General features: G+C 44.3%; 4 protein-coding genes and 1 long non-coding RNA gene across 11 annotated transcripts in view; 4 read left to right on the top strand and 1 right to left on the bottom strand.

The window, feature by feature from the left end:
• The first annotated feature begins 1,101 nt into the window (after nucleotides 1-1,101).
• LOC139565671 (suppressor APC domain-containing protein 1-like) lies at nucleotides 1,102-3,343 on the top strand. 2 transcript variants are annotated; one of them, XM_071386164.1, is made up of 4 exons: nucleotides 1,102-1,405; nucleotides 2,286-2,468; nucleotides 2,709-2,873; nucleotides 3,055-3,343. In XM_071386164.1, exons 1-4 carry the CDS (start codon nucleotides 1,304-1,306, stop codon nucleotides 3,148-3,150), a joined length of 546 nt encoding a protein of 181 aa, XP_071242265.1. In that variant the 5' UTR covers nucleotides 1,102-1,303; the 3' UTR covers nucleotides 3,151-3,343. The 2 variants fall into 2 exon arrangements, with proteins under 2 accessions (XP_071242265.1, XP_071242266.1); XM_071386165.1 differs by having other exon boundaries at nucleotides 1,109-1,422.
• Nucleotides 3,344-6,499: 3,156 nt separating this feature from the next.
• On the bottom strand, nucleotides 6,500-7,492 carry LOC139565859 (uncharacterized). Its single transcript, XR_011672990.1, has 2 exons — nucleotides 7,356-7,492; nucleotides 6,500-7,086 (listed from the first exon to the last, which is right to left on the bottom strand). It is a non-coding gene; the product is annotated as an uncharacterized lncRNA (long non-coding RNA).
• A 354-nt stretch (nucleotides 7,493-7,846) lies between these two features.
• Nucleotides 7,847-17,253, top strand: LOC139565847 (PR domain zinc finger protein 4-like). Its single transcript, XM_071386463.1, has 11 exons — nucleotides 7,847-7,946; nucleotides 8,659-8,715; nucleotides 8,837-8,952; nucleotides 9,071-9,259; nucleotides 9,408-10,142; nucleotides 10,366-10,515; nucleotides 12,738-12,856; nucleotides 12,998-13,083; nucleotides 13,185-13,747; nucleotides 15,760-15,928; nucleotides 16,197-17,253. The coding sequence occupies exons 3-11, from the start codon at nucleotides 8,838-8,840 to the stop codon at nucleotides 16,528-16,530; spliced, it is 2,460 nt and encodes an 819-aa protein (XP_071242564.1). The 5' UTR covers nucleotides 7,847-7,946; nucleotides 8,659-8,715; nucleotide 8,837; the 3' UTR covers nucleotides 16,531-17,253.
• On the top strand, nucleotides 17,054-23,650 carry LOC139565849 (transmembrane protein 209-like). Of its 5 annotated transcripts, XR_011672986.1 has the most exons (17): nucleotides 17,054-17,192; nucleotides 17,349-17,461; nucleotides 18,283-18,449; nucleotides 18,566-18,624; nucleotides 18,766-18,897; nucleotides 19,057-19,283; nucleotides 19,518-19,710; nucleotides 19,956-20,131; nucleotides 20,252-20,323; nucleotides 20,429-20,525; nucleotides 20,618-20,743; nucleotides 20,950-21,047; nucleotides 21,139-21,253; nucleotides 21,337-21,437; nucleotides 21,557-21,630; nucleotides 21,999-22,137; nucleotides 23,516-23,650. XR_011672986.1 is itself a non-coding variant. In XM_071386469.1 (16 exons), exons 3-16 carry the CDS (start codon nucleotides 18,334-18,336, stop codon nucleotides 22,051-22,053), a joined length of 1,641 nt encoding a protein of 546 aa, XP_071242570.1. In that variant the 5' UTR covers nucleotides 17,054-17,192; nucleotides 17,349-17,461; nucleotides 18,328-18,333; the 3' UTR covers nucleotides 22,054-23,075. The 5 variants fall into 5 exon arrangements, 4 of the variants coding, with proteins under 4 accessions (XP_071242570.1, XP_071242569.1, XP_071242568.1 ...); XM_071386469.1 differs by lacking the exon at nucleotides 23,516-23,650 and having other exon boundaries at nucleotides 18,328-18,449; nucleotides 21,999-23,075; XM_071386468.1 differs by lacking the exon at nucleotides 23,516-23,650 and having other exon boundaries at nucleotides 21,340-21,437; nucleotides 21,999-23,075.
• Nucleotides 23,651-24,105: 455 nt separating this feature from the next.
• The window catches only part of LOC139565848 (putative adenosylhomocysteinase 3), a 50,942-nt gene continuing 48,564 nt past the window's right edge, over nucleotides 24,106-26,483 (top strand). The window contains exon 1 of one of the 2 annotated variants that reach the window (XM_071386464.1): nucleotides 24,106-24,493. In XM_071386464.1, the coding sequence (XP_071242565.1) occupies nucleotides 24,173-24,493 (321 nt within the window). In that variant the 5' untranslated portion in view covers nucleotides 24,106-24,172. The remainder of the gene's footprint in view (nucleotides 24,494-26,483) is intronic. The other variant, XM_071386465.1, reaches the window with a different exon arrangement.

Here is a 26,483-nt window from a genome sequence, read left to right as displayed (position 1 = left end):
GGGTTACATTTAGCCAGGGTCACATTTTGACCAGGGTTAAATTTTGACCAGGGTTACATTTAGCCAGGGTTACATTTTGACCAGGGTTACATTTAGCCAGGGTCACATTTTGACCAGGGTTACATTTTGACCAGGGTTACATTTTGCCAGCAAAACCCCAAGGTAATCATTGATTTTCTTCTCTATGGGAGTGACAGAGTGTTGCGTGCCGTGTCAATTTGCCATTTCAACCAGGCTTACCAGACTCTCAAAAACAAATGAACACATTAAAAACATAACCAGGTATACTAGTGTACTAGTATACACTCTTAGAAACAAACTGCTATCTCGAACATACAAGGGTTCTTTGCCTGTCCGTATAGGAGAACCCTTTGAAGAAGCCTTGCTGGTTCCAGGTAGAACCCTTTAGGTTCCTAGTAGAACCATTTTGGGTTCCATTGGGTTCCATGTAGAACCCTTTCCACAGAGGGTTCTACATGAAACCTAAAATGGTTCTACCAAAAAAGGTTATCCTATGGGGACAGCCAAAGAGACCTTCTTTCCTAGGAGTGTAGAGTCATGGAAGCCTGAAGTTTTTTGTCAGTCTCGTTTGACAGCAGTCAATGACCTAAGCGTACTGTACGCACCTGTACACTCCTTTATGGTACTTTGCATTGCGTGATCGCTATTCTCAGTTGATGTCACATTCCATAACATGTTGGAACAGAACGAACCCGAAACTGTTTGCCTGAAACCAGGGATAACTCCTCACGACATGGCTACACCCATTTCAGTCTGCACTCCTCTGTTTCAAGGGGGAATGTTTTTGATGTAGTGTGTAGAACAGGGGAAGAGGCTGCTGTCTCCATGCCTGTGTCATCCCCCAGTCAAAAAATACCTCAGCCTCACTTTTCCAATTCCTGTTTTCTGTATTCTGTTGCTGCCATCTTTTTTTTTTTTCATTGCCTTGTTCAGTCCCCTCTACTGGATCTATCAATAAGCCAGTCGTGACAATGACTCGTGGAATTTTTCATTACCTTTCCCCAGGGCACTGTGTAGTTCACTACCCATGCCTCTTTTCCACTCCTGTTCACACCCTCTCTCTCTCGGATTCTCTCCCTCTCTATTTGTTCCTGTCCTGTTCAGACGAAGCCTGCTGTGTTCCCTAGCTGGCTGTACTGCTGTTAAGGGAGGAGTAGAGCTGTGTAGGATTGAGCAGGACAACGTATGACCACGTAGAACAGTCTAGGGCTGTGTGTAGGGCTCTGTTAGGGCAGTGTAGGACACGAGGGCTGTGTTGGGCTGGCAGAGGTAGGGCTCTCCCATGGCCTGCCCGCAGTGCCCGGCCCCTGGGTCCTACACCTCGGTTATTATCCCTCTCCGGAGCAGCATCTACAGCCTTGACGCCCCACGCTTCTACCTATGGGTGAGACCTGTGTGTGGGTAAGATCTGTGTGCGTGTGTGCGTGTGTGTGTGTGTGTGTGTGTGTGTGTGTGTGTGTGTGTGTGTGTGTGTGTGTGTGTGTGTGTGTGTGTGTGTGTGTGTGTGTGTGTGTGTGTGTGTGTGTGTGTGTGCGTGTGCGTGTGTCTGTGCGTGCGTGCGTGCGTGTGTGTGTGTGACAGACGTGCACAACGTGTCTCTGTCTGACTGACTGACTTAGTAATTGAACAGTACAGTACATTCTGTATATTACCAAAGTGAGTGTATCGAGACGGGAATGCCGTTGTGTGCATTTCACATGGCCTTATTTTACATAGGATTATGTAGAGAACTGCAGTTGTGATTATAGATATTCAGTGTCTGTTCAACATGAAATGAGACAGGGAGTTACAATGAGGTAATAAATTCCAAATGTAAACACAAGCTATTGTATTGAGTTTGTATTGGGTGATACCAGCCATATTATCCCCCAGCTTCCATCTGAAGCTTCATTTACACACATAAGCCTACACAATTACATTTTGTCATTGCTTAAAATGACTCTATTCACTCCTTGTTTCATGAGGTAGTTCTAGTTTCATGGATACAGATCCATGTTTAGTCTTTGACATCAGAGCAGCATGACTCCACAGCAACAGCCACCCCGATGACAAATTCCCACATGTTTAATCCAGCTCCTCACAGCTTCCTGGCAAAAGCCTAAAATAGTATTCCAGTCACACTGTAGTAGGCTACTCATCTACACTCTATTTCCATGTCCAACACAACATACTTGTAGCTCTACCAACTTCCCTTTCCAATACAAATCTCCTAAATGGAAAAATGAATTTGAATGCTGCCTAAATCTCACTTCTTGTTGTCTCAGATAAAGAGGCTGAAGGACTTGGAAAGGGAGAAGGACTCACTGTGGGCCGGGCTGCAGGTTCTGGAGCAAGCCCGGCTCTGGTACCGACGCATACTGGAGGACAACAGAGCCAGGCAGGCTAACGTGTGCACCAGGGCTGGGGCTAGGGCAAAGGAGTGGGGAGGAGAGGTGTGGGGAGGAGCGGTGAGTTACTACAGCGAGATGGAGACTGTTTTACACAGATAGACATGGATACAGAACTTGGCAAATTGATCTCCATGTTGGCACCAACAATAAAAAATTAGTAGTCTAACTAGAATTTGATTTAGGAATGTTATGCCTTGGCAAGCTGAGCTACAGTATGTCTATGATTTTACAAGCATGCAAATGTCGTTAAACCATCCTGTTGATATTAAACATCTCACTTCTCATCACTCTGTGCAGGGGGCGTCATCGTGCCTCCTGAGGTCTCAGATGCAGAGGGTGAATGGATCTTTGGGTAGTCTGATGAGTAAGCCTGACGTAACCAGCTGTCCCTCCTCTCCAAAGAGGGACGGGGTGGAAGTATCAGACAGTGAGCTACGGTGGCGGAACACGGTGCTGGTACAGGTGAGAGAGAACCCCTTTAGTATCTTTATCCTTGATCTCCATCCCTGGTCTTGGAGAGCTACAGGGTCTGCTGGCTCGTTTATTTCACAGCCTAGCACTAAAGCATCCTACTTCACTTCTTTTGATTCATGTTGGTTGGTAGGTAGAGGAGGTCATTTTTCATATGTTTTTATTTTGGCAGGAGGTGAGCGAGAAGAATGTTCAAATCTCCCTGTTGGAGCGGGAGAGAGACAGCCTTTTGCAAGAGCTGAGTCTGCGTCTGGGTGTAGAAGTGTAGTGGGCATCCTGACTGAGTTGTTTGTACACTGCTATCAAGCCCATTTCACTGCTATCGCACATGAACACACACATGCCTAAGCACTGCCTCCTGACTCTTCAACTAAAGTTCTTCAATGTCGTGATTTCATTGTCTCTCACCACTGTAAATATGTTTGAAAAATAATCATTCAATATACTGTATGTACAAAGACTATGGGTGTGTTATTGTCTTGTCTTGTTCAGTCCTGTGGAATGGTGTGCTGAATAACCAGACTGACATGTAGGATCATCACCTTCCAAACTGATATGCAAATGCCAAGTGGTCTTAGCCTAATTATGTAGGTCTGTCTATTGGACATGTACCACCTGTGAAACACAGAGCAACACCAAATATTCCCAGAAGGGGGCAGTAGACCCTCAGCTATGCAGATGCTGCAGTTCAAAATCTACAATCAAAACATAAGCAGAGAGACAAACTATAATATTTCAATGATTGTCCAGTTATATGATTAAAAAAAAAAGAGATTGAAAAGGCCATCTGTATCTCCAAGAACACTGCAATCTGATACACCAACTGCAATCTGATACACCAGATTTGTCTCTGAGCAGTAGCCAGTACCCAGCCAGCACCCTGTACCCTCCTCTCTGTCACCGCTCATCACAGTTCACATTTACGCCACAAGCATGTGAGGTTTCTGTCGATACACGTTACCGCTCCTCCACCGGTGGTCCCGCACTGATGTTGCCTCAGCTGATAAGACTTATCTAGCCTCTCTATCACTGACACACACACACACACACACACACACACACACACACACACACACACACACACACACACACACACACACACACACACACACACACACACACACACACACACACACACACACACACACACACACACACACACACACACACACACACACACACACACACCTCATGAGGATAAACACACTTAGGCAGCCATGCCCTGCAGTCCATCTATTTGCACAAACACTATCAGACTAAATATCATTCCCCTTCTGGCTTTGATGGGCTATCATGAACAGGAGCTTTGGGATTGTTGCTTTGTGAATACTAGTGCAGTCTACCACATGGCAGCAGCCTTATTTATCTAACGTTCTAGTACTTCCTTCTTATGTTTTCTTCCTAATCCTGTTTTCATTGTTCTTGCCATCTTCTGGAGACGTGGACCAATAATCTTGTTGTGGGTGATTATCCTCAGATAGAGAGAATGGCAGTGTCATTGTCCCCCAGAGAGTGTTTATCCTGTACCGATACTGGCCCAGTGTCTCTGCTCACTTGTTTGGCCCAGAGAAGTGATGTTGCTGTTGTTTGTCTGTGTTTGGAATTATACATATCCCACCAAAGATTTATAGTTATCCCACAAAGAGAGCGAGAGAAGCAGGGCACTGGGATGGACATACCCATGCACTGCACGTTTACCAAGGTACATATAATGTGCTATCATTGGCCAAAGTTTTCAGATTATGACGACTGCCTGAAACTCACATTTGACAAGCAGCTATTGGACTGAGAGAGGAGGCTTGCTCAGTCAGCTCGGCCAAGGTAAGTTGAATGCTGCTGAACTGTCACACCAACACATCAAATACAGTATTTCACAAAGGTGTAAATTTCTTTGGCCAAACAATACTGATACAATCTGTTTTGCATTGGATTGCATTCATAAATACAACCACATCCAAACCTTTTGTAACAACAAGAAAAAAATGAATTGCACATCTCTGGGCAACCAAGGAATGTGTTTGACTGTGATTAAAATCTCTGTGAAAAAAGAAAACATCCGTTACGGAACGTGCTTTCATATAAGTATCTCCTGTTCCCTCTCCACAGACTGCCACTGAACCATCAAGGCCCTGGGTACCAGCACTCTGCTAATTATTGGTTCTAATTCACACTGCAGAGCCAAACAACCTTTTATTGAGGATGTCACGCTTCTCTGACACTGACAATCCTTCTTCCTTGCCAGCATGGTTCATTGACTATCAACTCTGCTGGTCTCCCACTTAATCTATCCTGTACCTGTTGTGATTTATTTTCTTATTCTGTGGTTTTCCTAGAGATGTATTGATTTTCCTCTTAAGGAGAATTAGGATATACGTGCACCTACTTCCCTGCAGGTCTGTGGAGGTGTGACATGTAAACAGATAATGGATGGCTTTCTCTCAGGTGCTGAGGGTTTTTAATGCATTCCACAGACTATTAGGATGGAGAACTTCCTACACACCCTCAGATGGCACCCTCAGATGGTCACTAGCTTTGAAGTACTCAGGAAGTCTAATATACTTCACAGGGGGTCTAAATGAATCTATAACATCTCCAAGATGTTTTTATCTCCAAGATCTATTACAGTAAAACTGTATTGTTGTGTTTGCATCAACTAAGTCCTGTGTATTTTCTTTTCTTGGCTGCCTGGCAATATCAGATAATGGATGTGTTTGTTTGTGACAACTGGATAATGGTGTCCATTTCATTAAGAAAATGATACTGAAAATACTGTACATCCTATTTTAATACTTGTTGTAATATGGTGTCCCAAAAGGGCACCATACAAAGAAAATAAGTGTCACCTTTCATCGCTGCCAAAGATTATGCTAAAATGAGTTAAAAAGTGTCAATCATCCACACATAATAAAGTGTGATAGATGTTAACCTATTAGTCAGAGTGTATGGTGTAAACAGACATGAGACGCACACTTACAATGGATACATCACTCCAGGCTCTCCTGTCCTCAAGGCATTGATGTTCAAGCCCACTCTCCCCTGGACTGAGTTAAAATGCTGAAAGGATGGATGACTCAAATCAACTTGCTTTCAGTCCATCACATCAGTGTCAAATAGCTAAGGATTAAACATTCTTAATTCTCTCAACCAGAAAAGTTGTACTTTTTCTTTTTACTGGCACACTGAGACACTGACACAACGGAACGTGTCAAAAGGAATGTAGACCTACACAATTATATCACTAGTGACCTGTTTTCGACCTGGGAGGGATGAGATGACACTGTATATGCGCAATGCATTGCAAACCACGTACTGTACCTATGCAAAAGATATTTGGGTTAAGGTCATTCTACGCCTCACACTGGTTTACAAAGGCAAACAACAATACCTTCATCCCTGGGGCTGGCCTGGGATGCACTATCTCCACGAGAGAAACATTGTGCAACTTTTAACCTGATTTAGCATCTGATAGCAGGCTTTACAGAGTCCACGGTGTCTTGTGGCTTTTTGTCAAAATCAAGTGATCAACATGTTCATTGAAATGAATGTTAGAGAGTACACAGCTCATGGATATAACTTTCAAGTAAATTTTTTTGGAACAAACCTCAACAAGGATGGAATAAAGTGAAAGGAAATACAATTTATTAGTTTTACACAGTTCTAGAAACGCAACTCTCCACTGTCGCTGTTCTTTGACTCGCCGTCGCTGTAGCATTCTGTCATCTTTGGCACGGGCGCACGGCTGCGCATCTCTCCAGCTGACATTTCAACTATCCCACCACCACTGGACACGTTGACATCTAACAGACTCTGCAAGTGTTTAATGTAGTATATTGCAGCACGAAGTGTCTCCACTTTGCTGAGTCTTTTGTCCTCGAACTCTTGGGGAAGATGCTCCCGGAGCCGTGCGTAACCCTCGTTTACGCAGCGCACCCGCTGCCGTTCCCTTTCGTTCCTTTTTCGAATGAACGCTGGTTCGAATGAATAGTCATATACATCGATGTGCCTGTGGAATGGGAAATACGAGAGACTCCCTGCGAATCTCTGACCGTACACAGGATCCAGGTAGGTTGTTGTGTCCAGGGGAAAGGGCAGTCCACGCGTGTCCTTGTAATGCGCTATCTGGTGATCCATGGAGAGGCCGAGCGCTATGGGTCTGACATATGGCATGCGCTCAAATAATCCCTTCTTGTGGTCTGACATCTCTCTGCAAAGAAAATAAATAATTTAGGGTTGATTTATGCTGGTGATATAGGCTATTCATTATAACACAAAACTCTTAGGTTAGCCTATCATCATGGGAACTATGAAACTCATCCCACACATGTTTTTATTAGAAATTATAGGCCATTTCTAACTTTCGTGCATCTTAATTTTCCAAACACCCAAAAGCCTTCGAAATTACAGTGTCAAATACATGGCACAGACTAGCACATTCCCATTAATTCCACAATTGAATTCATGACCTGAGCTTACCTTCTCACAGAGTCTTCATAATCATCTCTCCTCGTGCGTTATCTCCTTCCCCCGTTTATGTTTGTCTATTGAAGTATGCAGGTGAAATTGTAACCTGTTAGAAAACAAGTTGTCACATCCACATTCCCTCTGTCTGTGACAATCTCTAGTTTTTGTTGGTTATCATGCCAGGTGGGTGTGATCTTAAACTGGGCGGGGAGGGAGAGAGAGATATGCAACCCTTTCTCTCGAGACAAAACTACAGTATGCTATGTATATGAGTAGACATTTATTACTGAAAAATAATTGGGGATTTACTTTTGACAGCAAAAGGATAGGGACAGTGGGGCAAATGGGAGATGTAACTGTCAAACAAAAGCCAAGTCTAATTTGCATATCGAATAAGCATCTAAGTCATTTCATTTAAGTTACATTTACAAAGTTGTGGACCTGTACAGGCTGAAACCCTTTTTGTTAGGGTCCGTGATAAAATAAAAAACAGAGAGGCTTTGGCAAATGACCTTAGCTCAGATGTTCGTCCTGCAGCGCAGCTTCCTGCGTGCGCATGCTCAGTGTGTCACGCTGTCATGGACCCGGAGAGGAAGCCTTTTGGTATGTTAGCTTTTGTTTTCTTACAATTTTAACTTACTGTATGCTACATTTGTATATATTGCATGAATATACAACATCGCAGCATTGTCTTTGAATCGTCAACGTGAGCTATACGCTCAAATAGGGATCGTAACGTTTGTTAGATCAAATTGTTAGTTTCTCTTGATTCTCGTTAACGCTATTCTTAGCATGCTAGCTAGATATCCAGCTAACTACATTACCAATGGTATTCATGTGTAGCGAAAAAGTGCAATATGCAGGAATCGTTCCGCCTTTACCTAATAGTTGGCCTAATTTAAGTTTGTGACAAAACAAACAATGGATAGTGTAGAGATTTTTTTCTCCCATGTAAATCGCTGTGAAATATATTTTAATTAAACCAGAAATATTGTACTTTCTGCTGTTTGACTTGCTTTCAATGAGTGACAGATCTATAAGTCACATTTCTATGTGAATTTGGTCTGGTCGCCCAAAAAGTTACATTTTGCAGCTACTGTATGTGAAATTGGTCAGGTCCCCCAACAAGTTATTGCTTACTTTGTTGATAGGGTCTCAGTGCAGTGGCTCTGATTTGGGACTGTAACATGTTCTATGAAAGAGATCTCTTGTTATTAGCTAGCTAACTTATGCATTGTGTCATATTTTGCTACTTGTTTTAGTGAATGTGACATGAAGCAAATTGATGATTGATATCTGTGTCTATCCTCTCCAGCCGGCAGAATGCACACATTTCACACTATCTTGGATGAGCACACACTGCCGAAGTCAGGTATCCAACCACTGTGATAGACTTTCCACACACATTTTAACGTGTTTTTTTTGTCAGCCACAAATGGGATATTACACAGCGTTTTCTAACACCTTAGACTTTTTGGGGGATTCCTCTCTAGAATGAATGACATGAACCTCAGCCCAGTTGGGATGGACCAGTTAAGTGTGCCCGCTGTGAGTGCCAGTCATCTGGGTCTACCCACCTCCCCAACACACAACCCCATCACTACACCAGGTAAAACACATTCACTTATCTGGTGAAACTATACTATCTTAATTTGTTTACATATTTATGGCAATTATAGTTGTTGATACAATGGCCGATACATTCGTTTTGTCCCCCTTTACTTCAGGCATGTCTGTGGCTATACCCAGCCTGGGGCCCTCTCTTGGGTCTCTGCCCTCTGCTCTGTCGCTCATGCTGCCAATGGGTCCTCTTGGTGACCGAGGGGTCATGTGTGGCCTTCCAGAGAGGAACTACTCATTACCTCCTCCCCCCTACCCACACCTGGAGAGTAGCTACTTCAGACACATACTGCCAGGTAGGGCTGAGCACTTCTCTTCACCACGGTCTGTCATCTCCATTGTATCTCTCATGGATATCTTAAGGATTCATGATATTACACCATGACATGTTAGCTGGTCTATATGTACATGGATTGGATATGATTTCTCTTTCTCTCTATCGAGGTATCCTGTCTTACCTGGCAGACCGGCCTCCCCCTCAGTACATTCACCCCAGCAGTCTGAACATGGACGGGACTCTCTCTGTGTCCAGCCAGAACCCCTCAGGGCTGGACCCTTACAGTGGCCCTGGAGGGCCTCTGGAACAGGGCCTGGTGTCCCTGGACTCCCGTCAGGTCAGTGGCCAGGGAGACCTCCACCAGGGTGGGGGCCACGAGGTGCAGCTGGACTCCACAGGTCTGAACATGGAGTCCCGGGTCAGCAGCCCCATGTCCCCAGACAGGATGGGAGAGGACCTGGCCAACATGGAGGGGGTGGTGGGGGCTGAGAACCAGCAGCAGCTGGGAGGGAGAGGCCAGAACCACGAGGGCCTGGGAAGAGTTGAGTCCTCTGGGGGCGTGATGCCCCTGCACGGGCCTGGCCTGGAGCTTCCTGTGGGGATGGAGCCAGAGCACCTAGGGGGCCGGGTGGGGAACTCAGGGGGAGGCGGTCTGGGGGAGTCTTTACACAGCTCAGGGGAGCTGAACTCTGGGGTGGTGAGTGTGGTGCTCACCCAGTCCCAGCTGGAGCCTGTGTCCCTCCATGGTCATTCGGGCATGGGCCTAGAGCCGGTGAACGTGTCCCCCATCACGGCGGAGGTGTCCATGGGGCCAGAGAACAGCCTGTTGCTGGTCAACTCCACCCTGCAGCTGGAGGACTCCACCTCCAACAAGGAGAACATGGTCACTGCCTTCACCATCTGTGAGTAAGAGGGAAGAATGGCAGACATTTTTGTTTTGTGTTTACTTGTGCTGAGTTATTGCTGAGCACGATGGCTCATTTTTGGTCTGTAAGGAAAATTTGAGCTTGGTGATGTATAAAGCTATACGAGCTTACTGTTCTGTTCTTGTCATCCATTGGAAGTCTTTGAACTTCTGATCTGTATATCTTTCTTAATTTGTTGTTATATTGCGTTTGTGAACAGGGTGTACGCTGTGTGAGCGCTCGTATCCCTCCGACTGCCCAGAGCACGGCCCAGTCACCTTTATCCCTGACACGCCCATCCAGAGCAGAGCCCGTCTGTCTCTGCCTCGCCCGCTCTGCCTCCGCATCTCTGTAGCTGATGAGCCTTTAGGTATGGAAACCGCTGTGGAGATGCAAGTTCGCTTCCTGAGAAACACCTTCCTGATATTGAGTGATTAGAACAGCCTCTATTCATCGGGGCACGGACTCTACAAGGTGTCAAGTGTTCCTCAGGGATGCTGTCCCTTGTTGACTCCAATGCTTCCCACAGTTGTTTCAAGTTGGCTGGATGTCCTTTGTGTGGTGGACCATTATTCATACGTTAAACTGTTGAGCGTGAAAAACCCAGTAGCGTTGCGGTTGTAGACACAAACTGGTGCGCCTGGCACCTACTACCACACCCTGTTCAAAGGCAGACGTCTTTTATATTGCCTATTCACCCTCTGAATGGCACACATACACAATCCATGTCTCAATTGTCTCAAGGCTTTAAACTCCTTCGTTAACCTGTCTCACCCTCTTCATCTACACTGGTTGAAGTGGATTTAACAAGTGGTGTCAATAAGGGATCATAGCTTTCACCTTGATTCACCTGGTCAGTCTATGTCATGGAAAGACCAGGTGTTCTTAATGTTTTGTACACTCAAGTGTATATTGATTTGGACATTTCCATGTAAAAGAACCCATAAGCACCAATGTGAAGTTCATAGAAGCATTTAAAATTGGGTGTCAAATGAAAGCCAAGAGTCCATATTGCTTTTTTACGTTAATGCATATATACATTTTTCAACCATGTTCCCTCCTAAAATTGTTGATTAAGCAAAAGCTTTGATTTCTGGTCAAACAGATGGAAAATAGGTCTCAGAAAACCTCTACCAGGAAAAAGTCTTAATAGGTATTATAAATAGATAAAAACACAATAATGTTGAAGACCCCTGCCAACTAATATCAACACTTATATTTAGTTTTGGAGACTTTTTCCTGCCTTCTGTAAGTTTAAAAAACATTTTGTATCTTGAAATTACGTTACCAAAAACCCGCCTCTTTTACAATATTTTCTAATTTCTCTCCCTAATGAGGAGGGATGATAATGAAAAAGGTAGACCTATCAATTAGTTAGTGTTTTTACTGATATTTTGTTCAGAAATTATTAATTGATTAAAACACAATTACCAAATCGGTAATTTCTGCAATTGAATTGGCTACAATGAAATCATGGTAGTCACAAACCACAGTTGGGTTCACAAGATTGGACAGTACAGTAAAGAAAAGTATAGTACAGGAAAGTATAGTACAGTGAACAGTAGAGCACACTAGATTTGAGTACACTAATGTACTGAACTATACTATACTTTACTGAACTCTGTATTGAACTCTACTGTACTCCAAGCTCTACTGTGCTGTACTGTATTGTACTCTACTGTACTCTGAGCTCTACTGTGCTGTACTCTGAGCTCTACGGTGCTGTAATGTACTCTACTGTACTCCGAGCTCTACTGTGCTGTACTCTACTGTACTCTGAGCTCTACTGTGCTGTACTCTGAGCTCTACTGTGCTGTACTCTGAGCTCTACTGTGCTGTACTCTGAGCTCTACTGTGCTGTACTCCGAGCTCTACTGTGCTGTAATGTACTCTACTGTACTCCGAGCTCTACTGTGCTGTAATGTACTCTACTGTACTCCGAGCTCTACTGTGCTGTAATGTACTCTACTGTACTCCGAGCTCTACTGTGCTGTACTCTACTGTACTCCGAGCTCTACTGTGCTGTACTGTACTCCGAGCTCTACTGTGCTGTACTCTACTGTACTCCGAGCTCTACTGTGCTGTACTGTACTCCGAGCTCTACTGTGCTGTACTCTACTCTGAGCTCTACTGTGCTGTACTCTGAGCTCTACTGTGCTGTACTCTGAGCTCTACTGTGCTGTACTCTGAGCTCTACTGTGCTGTACTCCGAGCTCTACTGTGCTGCAATGTACTCTACTGTACTCCGAGCTCTACTGTGCTGTAATGTACTCTACTGTACTCCGAGCTCTACTGTGCTGTACTGTACTCTGAGCTCTACTGTGCTGTACTCTACTGTACTCCGAGCTCTACTGTGCTGTACTCTACTGTACTCCGAGCTCTACTGTGCTGTACTCTACTGTACTCCGAGCTCTACTCTGCTGTAATGTACTCTACTGTGTTTGCCATACATTTTAAGTGAAACATCTGAGTCTCAGCATTACTCTATTCCGTTACTGTGGTATTGCCCATCTATGAGATCTGCCCACTCAAAAACAACTTATAGCTTGTTTGCCCGTCATTAATATCTCTAGATGTGTGTGTGTCTCTAAGGAGTGTTTGCCCGGGACATCATACCTCCCAGGACCTGCTTTGGGCCCATGGTGGGTCAGCACTGTAGCAACGTAGACCTACAAGACTGGCCAGACAAGGACACCCCTCAGATATGGAAGGTCAGTGGCTTACACTATCCACATCTCATTTAGATTTCAGATGACCTTGTAATGAATTGCATGTGAGTCAATGAAATGCTATGTCAGTTATGTGGATGAAGGTAAGTTCATTCTGACCAGTAGATGGCGGTGTTGTTTCAGATGTTCCACAACAATGTGCTGGAGTTCTGTATCGTGACCACAGATGAGAATGAATGCAACTGGATGATGTTTGTCCGCAAGGCACGGTAATTATCACTTAGTGAAGCAATCTCATGCATTCGGCTCAATGTTATTATCTTTGATCCAAAATGGCTTCCACTCAGATATGTGGTGTCTCTGTGAGCAGGACCAGAGAGGAGCAGAACCTGGTGGCCTACCCCGACAACGGGAAGCTGTTCTTCTGCACGTCCACTGAGATCCTCCCAGACCAGGAGCTGCTCTTCTACTACACCAGGGACTACTGCAGGCAGATGGGGGTCCCTCAGGTCCCAGAGGGCCAGGTGTGCCAGTGCGGCAAAGAGTGCCATTCCTTCGCCGAGCTCAAGTCCCACCTGAGCAGCCACAACAACCACGGCCATTCCCACAGCCCCAGCCAGGACCACCACCAGGACCACCACCAGGAGGGCAAGCTGCCCAGTGGTACCTCCATCTCCTCCTCATCCCCCTGGGCCTGCCACTCGCACAACAGCAGCCACTCTAATAACACTAACAACTCTGGCTCCAACACGCACAGACACTCGCTTGAGAGGAAGTACAAGTGCAGTATGTGCTCGCGGGCGTTCACCACGTCCACTAAGCTCAACGTGCACTTCATGGGACACGTGGGGATGAAGCCGCACAAGTGTGAATACTGCAGCAAGGCCTTCAGTGATCCGAGCAACCTGAGGATGCACCTCAAGATACATACAGGTAGGGGATGGGTGGCGTGGCCTACAAGTAGGGGGTGGGTGGCGTGGCCTACAGGTAGGGGGTGGGTGGCGTAGCCTACAGGCAGGGGATGGGTGGCGTAGCCTACAGGCAGGGGATGGGTGGCGTGGCCTACAGGCAGGGGATGGGTGGCGTGGCCTACAGGCAGGGGATGGGTGGCGTGGCCTACAGGCAGGGGATGGGTGGCGTGGCCTACAGGCAGGGGATGAGTGGCGTGGCCTACAGGCAGGGGATGGGTGGCGTGGCCTACACTCACACGTGCACACATACACGTTGACATGGGACCTCGCAACATAGCAGCTTAGCATTTTGTGTTTCAGTCTTAGGGGTGTTTTTAGATTAGTTAAGATATTATTGAAGTCGTTTTAAAACACATGATGGTTCTACTGTATACAGTACCAGTCAAAAGTTTGGACACACCTACTCATTCAAGGGTTTTTCTTTATTTGAACTATTTTCTACATTGTAGAATAATAGTGAAGACATCAAAACTATGAAATAACACACATGGAATCATGTAGTAACCAAAGAAGTGTTAAACAAATCAAAATATATTTTTGATTTTTGATTCTTCAAAGTAGCCACCCTTTGCCTTGATGACAGCTTTGTGCACTCTTGGCATTCTCTCAACCAGCTTCACCCGGAATGCTTTTCCAACAGTCTTGAAGGAGTTCCCACATATGCTGAGCGCTTGTTGGCTGCTTTTCCTTCACTCTGCGGTCCAACTCATCCCAAACCATCTCAATTGGGTTGAGGTCGGGTGATTATAGAGACCAGGTCATCTGATGCATCTCTCGTTCACTGTCCTTGGTTAAATAGCCCTTACACAGCCTGGAGGTGTGTTGGGTAATTGTCATGTTGAAAAATGATAGTGATAGTCCCACTAGGCGCAAACCAGATGGGATGGCGTATCACTACAGAATGCTGTGGTAGTCATGCTGGTTAAGTGTGCCTTGAATTCTAAATAAATCACAGTGTCACCAGCAAAGCACCTCCTCCTCCATGCTTCACGGTGGGAACCACACACGCGGAGATCATCCGTTCACCTACTCTGCGTCTCACAAAGACACAGCGATTGGAACCAAAAATCTAAAATTTGACCGGTCTAATGTCCATTGCTCGTGTTTCTTGGCCAAGCAAGTCTCTTCTTCTTATTGGTGTCCTTTAGTAGTGGTTTCTTTGCAGCAAATCGACCATGAAAGCCTGATTCACTCAGTCTCCTCTGAACAATTGATGTTGAGATGTGTCTGTTACTTGAACTCTGTGAAGCATTTATTTGAGCTGCAATTTTTGAGGCTGGTAACTCTAATGACCTTATCCTCTGCAGGAGAGGTAACTGGGTCTTCCATTCCTGTGGCGGTCCTCATGAGAGCCAGTTTCAACATAGCGCTTGATGGTTTTTGCGACTACACTTAAAGAAACTTTTTGAAATTTTCCTCATTGACTGACCTTCGTGTCTTAAAGTAATGATGGACTGTGCTTATTTGAGCTGTTCTTGCCATAATATGGACTTAGTCTTTTACCAAATAGGGCTATCTTCTGTATACCACCCTTACCTTGTCACAACACAACTGATTGGCTCAACCGCATTAAGAAGGAAAGAAATTTCACTAATTAACTTTTAACAAGGCACACCTGTTAATTGAAATGCATTCCAGGTGACTACCTCATGAATCTGGTTGAGAGAATGCAAAGAGTGTGCAAAGCTGTCATCAAGGCAAAGTGTGGCTACTTTGAAGAATCTCAAATATAAAATATATTTTGATTTGTTTAACACTTTTTTTGGTTACTACACGATTCCATATGTGTTATTTCATAGTTTTGATGTCATCACTATTATTCTACAATGTAGAAAATAGTAAAAAAAAAAATAAGAAAAACCCTTGAATGAGTAGGTGTGTCCAAACTTGACTGGTACTGTATAAGGCGATTATATGGTCTACATATGCTTCTCGTATGGGTTTTACTCACTCTAACCTCAGGTGCTCCCACAGGTCAGAAGAACTACAGGTGTAATGTGTGTGAGAAGTCGTTCACTCAGAAGGCCCACATGGCGTCTCATATGGTGATTCACACGGGGGCCAAGAACTTCAAGTGTGACCTGTGTGACAGGATGTTCATCAGGAAGCAGGACCTCAAGCAGCACATGTTCACACATACACAGTAAGTTTAAACTTAACCAAGCTATTGACACGAGTAGTATGGCAAAAGTATTGGTTCTCGTCAATAGCCTGTAACCAGGGCCCAAAGTTTCTGCTCGGGTCACATGGCCAGGGAAAACTCCTGGACAAAAGACATATTGGTAAACACAATTTATAAAGTGTCTGGATTTCCATCAGTCTCTTTTCCTCTGTTTTTAATCACCATTTCCCCTTCTATCCCTCTGCACTCTTTTCTCCACCCCTCTCCCATCATCATTCCCAACGCACAGAGAGCGTCAGATCCACTGCCCCAAGTGTGACAAACATTTCTTGAGGACCAACCACCTGAAGAAGCACATGAACTCCCACGAGGGCCGCCGGGACTACGTCTGTGAGAAGTGTGAGAAGGGCTTCCTCACCAAATACCACCTCACCAGACACCTCAAGATCTGCAAAGGCCCCAAGACTGACCGAGGGGCCCAGGAAGAGGAGGGGGAGGAAGAGGATGATGATGAAGAGGATGATGATGAAGAGGAAGGAGAGAGACTGATAGATCCAGATAGCAGAGAGGACTGTGGGTTAGAGGGATATGATTCTGAGAAACCGTTGTCCCCACACAATTGACTGTGACTTCACTGTGCCATTACTAGATATGCTAATTTATTTACTTATTTTTAACTGTTAGTTTGTTTTGCCAAAATCTCATTTGTTGTGTCAGGTTAAGGTTTATTTTCAAATATCAGTTTAACATTGGGCACAATCAAACCAGGATAATCCAGATTTTGATGTAGAGGTACTGTATGTGCTTAGGCTTCATGTTATATTTCTTCAGGTACATTTTCCTTGACTAACGGCTCATCCTGAATTGTATTCCGCTGCTCTATCATCGCTCCATGCATCAGTATGAAACTGCCATCCTAGAAGTCGTTTGTGCCGACATCAAAATGACGTGATTCATGTGGGCTGGCTTTGGCCCAACCCATCGGTTACTGGGACCAATCCGAATGTGTTTGCGTCTTAAAGAGTCGGGGAGGAAAACAAATTCAGACTCATAGAGAAGAAACGTTAGTTGGTGTGCCATTTGGCCGAAGCGATGTGGCTGGGTAGCCAGGCTATAATTATCCTAGAAAAAGTTATGTTTTAACTCAAAAGACATGGCCTTTTCACCCACAATAGTTATTTTTTTAACAGTGGTCATCTCTTTATGGAATAGATACTGACTTTGAGTCTCTGGATGCTGACGGCTAGCTAGATGCTGGCTCTGCTGCTGGTTGAATGTTGAAAAGGTATTGTGATGTCGGCCACTTTTTGTATGTATGTATGTACAAATATATGAATGATGTAAGACGTCTGAATTCCTTATTCATTGTGATAATGTAACGAAAAATGACATTCCACATCTCATCTGTAACAAGGTATTTATTACCCAATCCACATCTCAGCAGCATGTTTTGAAAAGGGGCGGGTGTATAGAACGGAAGTAGTTAGACTGCTCTAGGACATTACACTTCCGGTTGAAGTACAAAATCAGTGCAGCGCCGTTGGAGCTAACGGGGTATGTATGAAATGTACTTACATTTAGTATTTACTCTATTCAATTACACTTATTGATGGTATGAATGACTAAGTAAAAGCAAGTTAAACGATTTGGTAAAACAAAAGTCATACTTTACCAGTGATTCAGTGTTTATATTAGCTAACTAACTGTTGACGTTCGCATGCTATGCTAGCCAGCCAACTGATTGCCAGAAGATACTGACCCTACCGTTATGCTTGTTTACACTGAGCTGCACTGGGGTCGGAAAGCATTCATGGTTACATGGTTACATGGTTACATTAAGACACCTTGGAGCCGGCGTGAGATATTGGTCCTAAAACGTACCTCGATGAAGGGATGGGATATGCCAGTGACACTGTACTCCAAATTTTACTATTATCCACAATGATACATTGAGAAGATTGAACCACTGCTAGTTTTCCTGGCTTCATGCCAGTTAGCAGTAGCGATCGATCGAAGCCATTTTGGAATTGTGGTGTCAGTCAATTAGCTCCTTTTGTTGTTCAACATGTGCCATTCCATAATGGCTCCTGCTAACTAGCCTGAGGACGAAAATAGTATTTCAATCTTTTCGATGGAGCAGTGTGGATAAAGGTCAAATTTGGTGAACAGTGGCATATCCTATTCCTGCATTGAGGTAAGTTTTCCGACCCATACCTTGTGCCGGCGGCACGGTGTCTTAATGAAACTAACCATGATTGCGTGCCGACCCCATTGCCGCTCAGTGCAAGAAAGTGTAAAGGTAGGGTCGGAATGTTGAGTGTCAGACACACTGGTTTATTTAGAAACTAGCTAACCGTTCTGTCTGAATTAAGCAGCCGGCAGCGTGATAACGTTATGTGGACATGACTCCGATGAAACAGGAGGGCATGTCTACTCTCATCGACAGGACAATGAGGATGAGGAGGGAGGAGCAGGCGCGCCAAGTGGTCCTCGCCTGGGCAGTCCTCAATGTGTCGCTAGCTGGCATGATCTACACAGAGATGTAGGTTGTTTCCTTGTCAACGACTGACTCGCATGATTAGTAGTCTGTTGCAGATGCCTAACTAGAAGCAAGTGGTGCTAATGCCTTTATCAGTAGTATGTACATTGTCCTCTCAGGTCAGGGAAACTGCTGAGCCTGTACTTCAGCATCTCTTACTGGCCTATCTGGTACATAGGTGAGTGCTCTGGTTGCTGTGGAGAGAAGTTAAACATTGTTTTGGGAGGGAATGCCCAGGTGTGGCACTGATGCACACTGGTTACAGATGAGCCATAACCTGTCAAATTCATATTATCTCCTTTCTTTTCCTTTCCCACAGAGCTGGCCTTCGCCTCAGTCTTCAGCCTCAACGCCCTGTTTGACTTCTGGAAGTACTTCAAGTACACCATGGCCCCCTCTACCATCGCTGTTACCCCTGAACAGCACCGTCTTCTTGGCCTCAGAAACTCAGGTGAGTCATTGGCTGCAAAGTGGTTATTAAGGTGATGGTGTTGTACATGTTTTGATGTATTATCTATGAACCCCAAATGGAGTCTATCCCTATTGTACGTTTTGTCTTTTTAAACTGCCCAAATCAATTAATACTATGTTGGTCTTCATCTCTACTCAGGTATCCAGGCATCACCCCCGCTGAAGCAAGAAAAGCAGGAGGCTCAAGCCCCGGCTCAGTCGTCACCCCTCCAGGGTCAGAGTGTGCTCAGCTTCAGTCCCTCCAGGCCGGCCAGCACCAGCCCCAAGTTCTCCCCCAGCTGTGTTCCCGGATACAGCCCCCTTTTGAGCAGTCCGTCCACCCCGGGCAGCGGGGGACACTTCTCCCCCTCCCTGGCCTTTGGAAAGGTCTGTCAGACTCAAAATGCTCTCTATTATCTAGCTATCAATCTGATGCATTTGTGTTGGGTGTCTGTCAATTGATCTACTGTAACCAAGGCAGTATCTAGCTACCATTATCCTTTCAAGTTTCCTGTGTTGTGGCAATCACTTTATGGTTTTCCTTGTCGTGTCTGAAATCTACTGGCATGAAGCCAGGGAGATCATGCTTTCCCATTTGTAACAGCTTGCTGTTGATTTCAGTTGAACTTCAGCCCCCCCCCATCCTACCCCAGCAGCATTGGCCCAGTGGATGGCACCAGCCTGAGGGCACGCTACCGCACCTCTCCCTCTGTGTTCAACTCCCCCGGGGGCAAGGAAGACTACATGGAGTCCCTGAAGACCCTGGACAGGTTCCTCCGCACCGAGGAGGAGAAGAGCCACCGCAGTCAGTTAGGTATGAGTGTGACAATGTAGCTTAGGCCTGGTCTTATTACTATTTTCACTATGCATTACTACTAGTGAAACTCTTCTGGATAAATAAAAAAAACTGACCATGGCTCGCTTGAAGAGCTGTCAATCCCAATGTGACTTTCTTGGTTAAATAAAGGATAACAAATAATAACGAACTCCAACTGAGCTTTTGACTCAACTGTGAAGAGCATTATGGTAATATCCTGTATTACAATGACTGTTTCACAGGGAGCCCAGAGTCGGTGTCGCCCTCCCACAGCCCGACGTTCTGGAACTATAGCCGCTCGGTGGGGGATTACGCCCAGAGCCTGAGGAAGTTCCAGTACCAGCCGGCCTGCCGCTCCCAGGCCCCCTCAGCCAGCAAGGACGAGACGGACCTGGGCTCCAAACAGGCTGCAGAGGAGGTTCGGTGGATCAATCAATCGATTCATCAATAAAATAACTATTCTTTATTATACCAGAGGGGAATTGGTTTTCCAAGCATGAATACACATTCTCCTGTAGCTGTTCTTTTTGATCTGCAGGTTTGGGCCAGAATCACAACCAGTCGTCTCGTGGTGGACAGCATAGACAGCTGGACGGCCAAGCTCAGAAATGTAAGACGATATAACAAGCTTAGAAGTAACATTGAAGCTCTGGTAGAAATCTGAAATGTAGTTGGAAAAAGTGGTTGATACGCGTGTAGTTTCTCTTTCTTTCAGTGGATAAATGACACCATTCTAGTGCCACTTGTGAAGGAGATGGACTCAGTAAATGGCCAGCTTAGGAGAATGGGCTGCTCTGAGCTCCAGATTGGAGGTATTTACTGTCCATATGCAATGGGGCAAAATGGGAAATGTAGTTTACGCCGACCCAATTATACTTACCCAGTCTGTCGTCCTGTTCAACAGAAGCCAGTATAGCCAGTCTAAAACAGGCTGCTGTTTTGAAGGCCTCAGTTATCCCCACCATGCCTGCTATTGTGCAGTACCTGGACATCACCCCTAACCAAGAGTATCTAGTGGAGAGGATCAAAGGTAGGCCTATGAGAGGTTACGTTTTGACTCCTTGCTTATTGACTGTGCTATATTCCTGTCATATACTATACGTGTCCACAACTGAGGGTCCAATTAGAGCCAAAGCAGCTAAGATTCTAGAGAGATTTGAGTCAAAGGTCGTAAGACTTGATGAAAGCAGAGATTGACATACCATTATTGACAATGTGTTTGTTTCCCCTCGTCAGAGCTGGCCCATAGTGGCTGCATGAGTTCTTTCCGCTGGAACAGGGGCGGGGATCTCAAAGCCAGGAAGTGGGACACAGACCTCCCTTCAGACTGCGCTGTGAGTCTCATCCATCACCCCTAGTCTAGACCACAAAAAGTAGTCATCTACTACATGATTGAATTTCAAATACGTGTTTTCTGTCTATTAGATCCTCATACATGTGCTGTGCACATACCTGGACTCCCGACTCCCGCCTCACCCCAAGTACCCCGACGGAAAGACCTTCACCTCGCAGCACTTCACCCAGACGCCAGGCAAACCTGGTAAGGCCGAGCAGCACGACACACACAGAATGGACATCGTTCTTCTCCTATTCTTTACTGACACCATGTTCTTGTTTCTTAAGTAGACGTGACGAATGAAAACCTCTTCTGCGTTCACCAAAGTAGCACAAATCCCCCGCACTACCAACTTATCTACCAGGGCCATGTCTACAGCCTGCCCAAGGTAATAACCAATATCTGCCTCTTTTGTCCCTATGGCCTTTTTGGACATGCCTTAGTGAGTGAGATGTCAAAAACCACATGTGCTCCATTCATTTGAGTCCCCTCTGATTGTGCTCCCAGGGAAGGAACAACTTGTTCCACACTGTTCTCATGTTCCTCTTCGTCATCAAAACCAAGGAGTCTGGGATGCTGGGGTGAGTACTCCCAACTATTCCACTGTATAACTAACATGGGGCGGCAGGTAGCCTCGTGGTTAGAGCGTTGGGCCAGTGACCGAAAGGTTGCTAGATCGAATCCCCGAGCTGACAAGGTAAGAATCTGTCGTTCTGCCCCTGAACAAGGCAGTCATTGTAAATAAGAATTTGTTCTTAACTGACTTGCCTAGTTAAATAAAAATCTGTATTTAAACTTTCCAGTCCAGGGTGCCATCACTGACTCCAGATGGGCACTGTGATAAAAATGTGCTGCTATGCCACTTTAGTAAAGTAAACTTGTCAAGACCACATTGGCAATCAATCTCTATGTAATTGCACATAAGTTGTACCCGTCTGTCTTTTTACAGGAGAGTAAATCTGGGCCTTTCAGGCGTGAACATCCTGTGGATATTTGGGGACTGATGCAATCTCTCTCTTGAGCATTTCACAGCAGTATCAGAGGAGGTTAGAGGGCAGATACTTCCTCAAATATTTTGTCACCTCAAGGTTTGTTTGTGAGACAATACATCATAGCTTCTGATAACACAAATATTCTGTAGATGTTAGTTACCATAACTGTCCTTAGATCCAGGTTCATAAGGAAGCACTTATGAGTAACATTTTGTTGTACATTTGTTGAGTCATTTTTCTTAGAAACGGCAGACCACATTTTCTCTGTTTTATTTCATTTGAAAGTAGCTATTGTCATTTGTGACATTTTTAAATCAAATTATTACAAAGACCATGACATTTAGTTTGATATTATGTTGCATCAAAAACAACAGTACCGTATTTTAACCCGAGACATCCACAATTTACTTGATTTATTTGAAATATTCTGTGAATGTATCAGGATAGTGTCCTTGTAAATAGTATACCATTGGGTTGAACCCTCCTGGCTTGAATGTATGTCAGTGAGTTTTTCTTTTTGTATGAATTGTTTGAGAGAGCTTGAATATTGCAGCTCGGGTGCTTGAGTTCTTCCTTTTTGTTGAATGACAGGGTTTGGAGTGGCAGAAAGTTACCTGCATACGAATGCATGGCTTTGTTTACTAGGGCTGCAGTTACTTGCATTGGCATGCATATTGTATCTATTCTAACAAGACGTTTGTTCCACGGTTCAAATGCTTGATAGATACAAAGCCATGCATATGGTATGCCTTTTAGAATTTCTATATTATGGAAGGTTCCAAGTAAATTGCTGTTATTTTTATTACCAGTCTTTACTTGGAGAATTATGATGTATACTGGTCAAAGAGGTGTCTTTTATGGTAGGTTGTGTGAATGTCATTCGTTTTGATTTTACTTTTTTTGATGGTAACGGGCTTCATGGACTTCATGGGGCAACTCCAATGCACTCCAACCCCCCTCATTCAATCAAATTTGAATTGTTTGTAGTGATGTGGTTTTCAATTGAGACATGGAAATAAACATCATTGATTGAATTCATCTGTCTATGGTTGAAAACATATTTATGTTTCCATATATTTTTATTAGAGTTACTCTTTAGTCCGTACTCTGTTATTAATGCGAATAGATTTAGGTGCAAGAGCTCTAAATTACATTACCAGAACCCACCCCATGGTGGCAGTATTTCTTTGCTCCCAGAACCCATTTTCTCTTGATTGACCTAATGAAGTGTCAAATCAAATTCTATTTGTCTCATGCGCCGAATAAAACAGGTGTAGACCTTACCGTGAAACGCTTACTTACAAGCCCTTAACCAACAATGCAGTTAAGAAAATATTCACGAAATAAACTAAAAGAATAAGTCACACAAATTAGCAATATGGCTATATACAGATGTGCAGAGGGGGTTGTCAAATGAAAGGATGTAAGCAACCATTTCCAAGTTTTCCACTAATGAAATATTAATGTTTTTCAGATGGCATTGTGCCATGCGATGCAGAACTGAAAGGCTTCAATTTACACACATTTGCATTTCGTTCATATCAGAATACAGCATCATTGTAAATAGTTAAAATAAAGGTTAAATACATTAAAATAATATAAATCAGGATTTTTGTCACTGGTGCGTTTGCTTTGTATTCTTGCTTAGAGGACTACATGTGAGACAATTTCACACTTCTTTATGAATGATCATACTGTTTTTTTCAGATATAGTCAATGTGGTTTGGATACAAGACTTGAATCAAATATGAAATGTCATCCCTCACACGAGTAACTGTTTTGTAGTACTGCACTGTATCGTCCTCGTTAAATACAAACTTAATCTACCATAATGCATTTGAAAATGTAATACTTACTGGGAGATGTAGTTCTGTAGTGTTTTCTGTCAAATTATTTGGTAAGGCTCGGGGTTAAAGTCATTTTATGTAGCTAGTCTATTTCGTTTTTTTATTTTGATAGTATCATTAATAGTGCTTGTCTGGCATTGATCATTTTAATATTTCCACTAAATGTTTATTGAGACTCTTGAAAACGACGAAGACCACAATGCTTTGCTTTTAATCAGTACTCCGCCGCTCACAATCCGTCGCCTTGTTATGTGTTGGGAAAAGGACTTCGCGAAATAGCAGCGATGTCAGTCCAGGTTTTGGCAGCGAAAATGGCCGAGGTCGAATTAAAAGACGTCCCCGGCAAAGAATTAACACCCGAATCGCCTCTGACACCAAAGGCAGGTGACAAAGGGGTGGTTGAAAACGAACCAAAAGCTACTTCGGCTACTACCCCAACGATGGAGCCTATCGTAAAAACCGGGGACACGAGCCCTGGTTTTCTCACCCCGAACACTAAGATGCCGCAGGCGTCCGCGATGAAACGGACAGATCCCCAACAAAACGGTGGAGAAGCTTTCGTAAATCGCGACGGTACGGTGGCAGAGGCCCCAAGATTGAAAAAGGTGAGGGCGAACGTAAATGGGATGTTGGCATTTATTATGGTATTCTGCTCCAGGCAGATGAAAGGTTTTTGTTTTGTTTGCAATGCTAACTAGCTAGCCAGCAAACTAGAAATATGGCATTGTGTGACGATGGCTGTAGCTTAAGCTAGCAATAAAAATCACTTTTGCTGTTACCTGAGCAGTCTTGGTCGCTAGTCAGACAAGTCGTTTTTATAAAATCTTATCAGCAAGTAACGGCAACGTTAGTTATATCATATTTTTAAGGATATTGTGTTTATGGGCGCAGACACTAGCATATTGCTGTCTAAACTTACCCACTAACGTCAGCTATCATTTAACGTTAACGATGCGCTGTCGTGGCGCTGTGAGATGCCAATGTTGGGACAACTACGTGTAGCTAAACTAGCAATGAAGCTGTGAACAAAATAGCTGGTCCTGATTGAAGTTTAATGGCATCTGCATTCTAACGTTAAATGAAGGTTTTGTTAAAGCGTTTCAAGACTCGCGCCGATATCACAATTTTGTCCTGACAACGTAATAATGTGATGTCCACACATGTTCATCAAAATGTTGGTTTTGTAACCGTATTGTAGCTAATGGACATTTGGCACACATTTACGACCATGACAATACAACTAAAATAGCATTAGTCAAATCGTGGTCATGGTAGTCAAATACATTCAACCAAGACTGTTGTAAGAAGTGATTTAAATGCTGTTGTGAGATCTGAATTTGCATGGGGTTCAGCTGTAGAGCACAGCAGTGGTGTGTCTGATCAGGAAAGAAGCAGCTTTGAAGGGTAGCTAGGCTACATCACTTTATCAATGACTATTTTTGCCACTGCTCCAGTTTAACCTCACCACAACAGTAGCAGACTCCTGACTGGTCTGTCACACCTTTGTCACCCATTTCTTGTCTTGTTCAGCCTGGCAATAGATCACATAGACTACCTAAGGGAGTTTCCATCATTCAGGCTTACTCTGCTAGGCTCTCATGTGGCTATACCTCACCAGAAGATTTAGGCCTGTGTGTGTTCCCTGTCTCAACACCTCTTCCTCAGGACTGGGTTGGAAAAGCTCTCAGCTCACTAGTCAATTAATCTTATCTCGTCAGCGTCATGGAAAGTTCTGATCTGAAGAGAATAATGGGATCAAGGTTCAAGGAAAAGTGAAACTTCTCTGATAAGTAGTTCCTTGAAAAGACTGGTGTCGACTAGGCCTAAGAAGTCTGATGATAAATGGTTGTTTAGGATTTATGGCCCGTGCTCACTGTCATAAAGCTAATAATCAAAGGTGTTCAAATCAATGTTGTGTAAGGTAGTTCATTTGCCGGCGGCAATTAAAGGATGTGCTCTCTTCAGGATAAAAAGTAGGGTCATACCTGGGTATACAACATTACAGCATATGCATACTTTTTTTGTGTCCAAGTTTGTGCATGCAAGTTTCTCCCTAAAACATAGATTGGTTTCTAGCAATGATGTAATTCCTTGTCCCCAAATAGGCAACAGATCTGACAAAACACCCTCCCACTATTCTGCCAGTGACTATGAACACAGGACTGGAAAATAGCGGTCACACAGCGAGCGAGAGAGGGCGTGAAAGTGGACTGGCTTATGACAGATGGTCCATCAGCTCTCTGTGTCCGATAAGAGCAGCAGGACCAGGAACCCTATGAGCAGCAGGGAGAGGAGGCTGCTGCTACATGGCATCTGGTTCGTTGTGGTGACTTGTCCTTAAAGGGACCACCTGCAATACCTTTTATGTGAAGATTTAGTGCTATCCGCCATGGCACAGATTCCGTATTCTGTTTTATACATGAAGTGAGCTACTTAGACTGCATTTTGAACATCACAATCATTTTCTGAAGGGGAAAACATATTTATACCGGCCAATAAACTTGTTTTGTGTCCTCTCGCGTCACAATCATCTAAGTCGCCATGCATTGGAACAGGAACGTGCATGCAAAGTTTTAGGCCTATTTATAGGCTGAA

Source organism: Salvelinus alpinus, chromosome 37, assembly GCF_045679555.1.
Source record: "Salvelinus alpinus chromosome 37, SLU_Salpinus.1, whole genome shotgun sequence".
Lineage (NCBI taxonomy): Eukaryota > Metazoa > Chordata > Actinopteri > Salmoniformes > Salmonidae > Salvelinus > Salvelinus alpinus.
This window is presented reverse-complemented; position numbering and strand designations above follow the sequence as displayed.

Excerpts from the sequence above, each read along its gene's own strand:
- LOC139565671 (XM_071386164.1), top strand. The coding sequence starts at position 1,304 with ATGGCCTGCCCGCAGTGCCCGGCCCCTGGGTCCTACACCTCGGTTATT. Across the intron at positions 1,406-2,285 it reads CCCCACGCTTCTACCTATGG|ATAAAGAGGCTGAAGGACTT; the intron begins GTGAGACCTGTG and ends TTGTTGTCTCAG. Across the intron at positions 2,469-2,708 it reads GAGAGGTGTGGGGAGGAGCG|GGGGCGTCATCGTGCCTCCT; the intron begins GTGAGTTACTAC and ends CACTCTGTGCAG.
- LOC139565847 (XM_071386463.1), top strand. The coding sequence starts at position 8,838 with ATGAATGACATGAACCTCAGCCCAGTTGGGATGGACCAGTTAAGTGTG. Across the intron at positions 8,953-9,070 it reads CAACCCCATCACTACACCAG|GCATGTCTGTGGCTATACCC; the intron begins GTAAAACACATT and ends CCTTTACTTCAG. Across the intron at positions 9,260-9,407 it reads CTTCAGACACATACTGCCAG|GTATCCTGTCTTACCTGGCA; the intron begins GTAGGGCTGAGC and ends CTCTCTATCGAG.
- LOC139565849 (XM_071386467.1), top strand. The coding sequence starts at position 18,310 with ATGACTCCGATGAAACAGGAGGGCATGTCTACTCTCATCGACAGGACA. Across the intron at positions 20,324-20,428 it reads GGACGGCCAAGCTCAGAAAT|TGGATAAATGACACCATTCT; the intron begins GTAAGACGATAT and ends TCTTTCTTTCAG. Across the intron at positions 20,526-20,617 it reads CTCTGAGCTCCAGATTGGAG|AAGCCAGTATAGCCAGTCTA; the intron begins GTATTTACTGTC and ends CCTGTTCAACAG.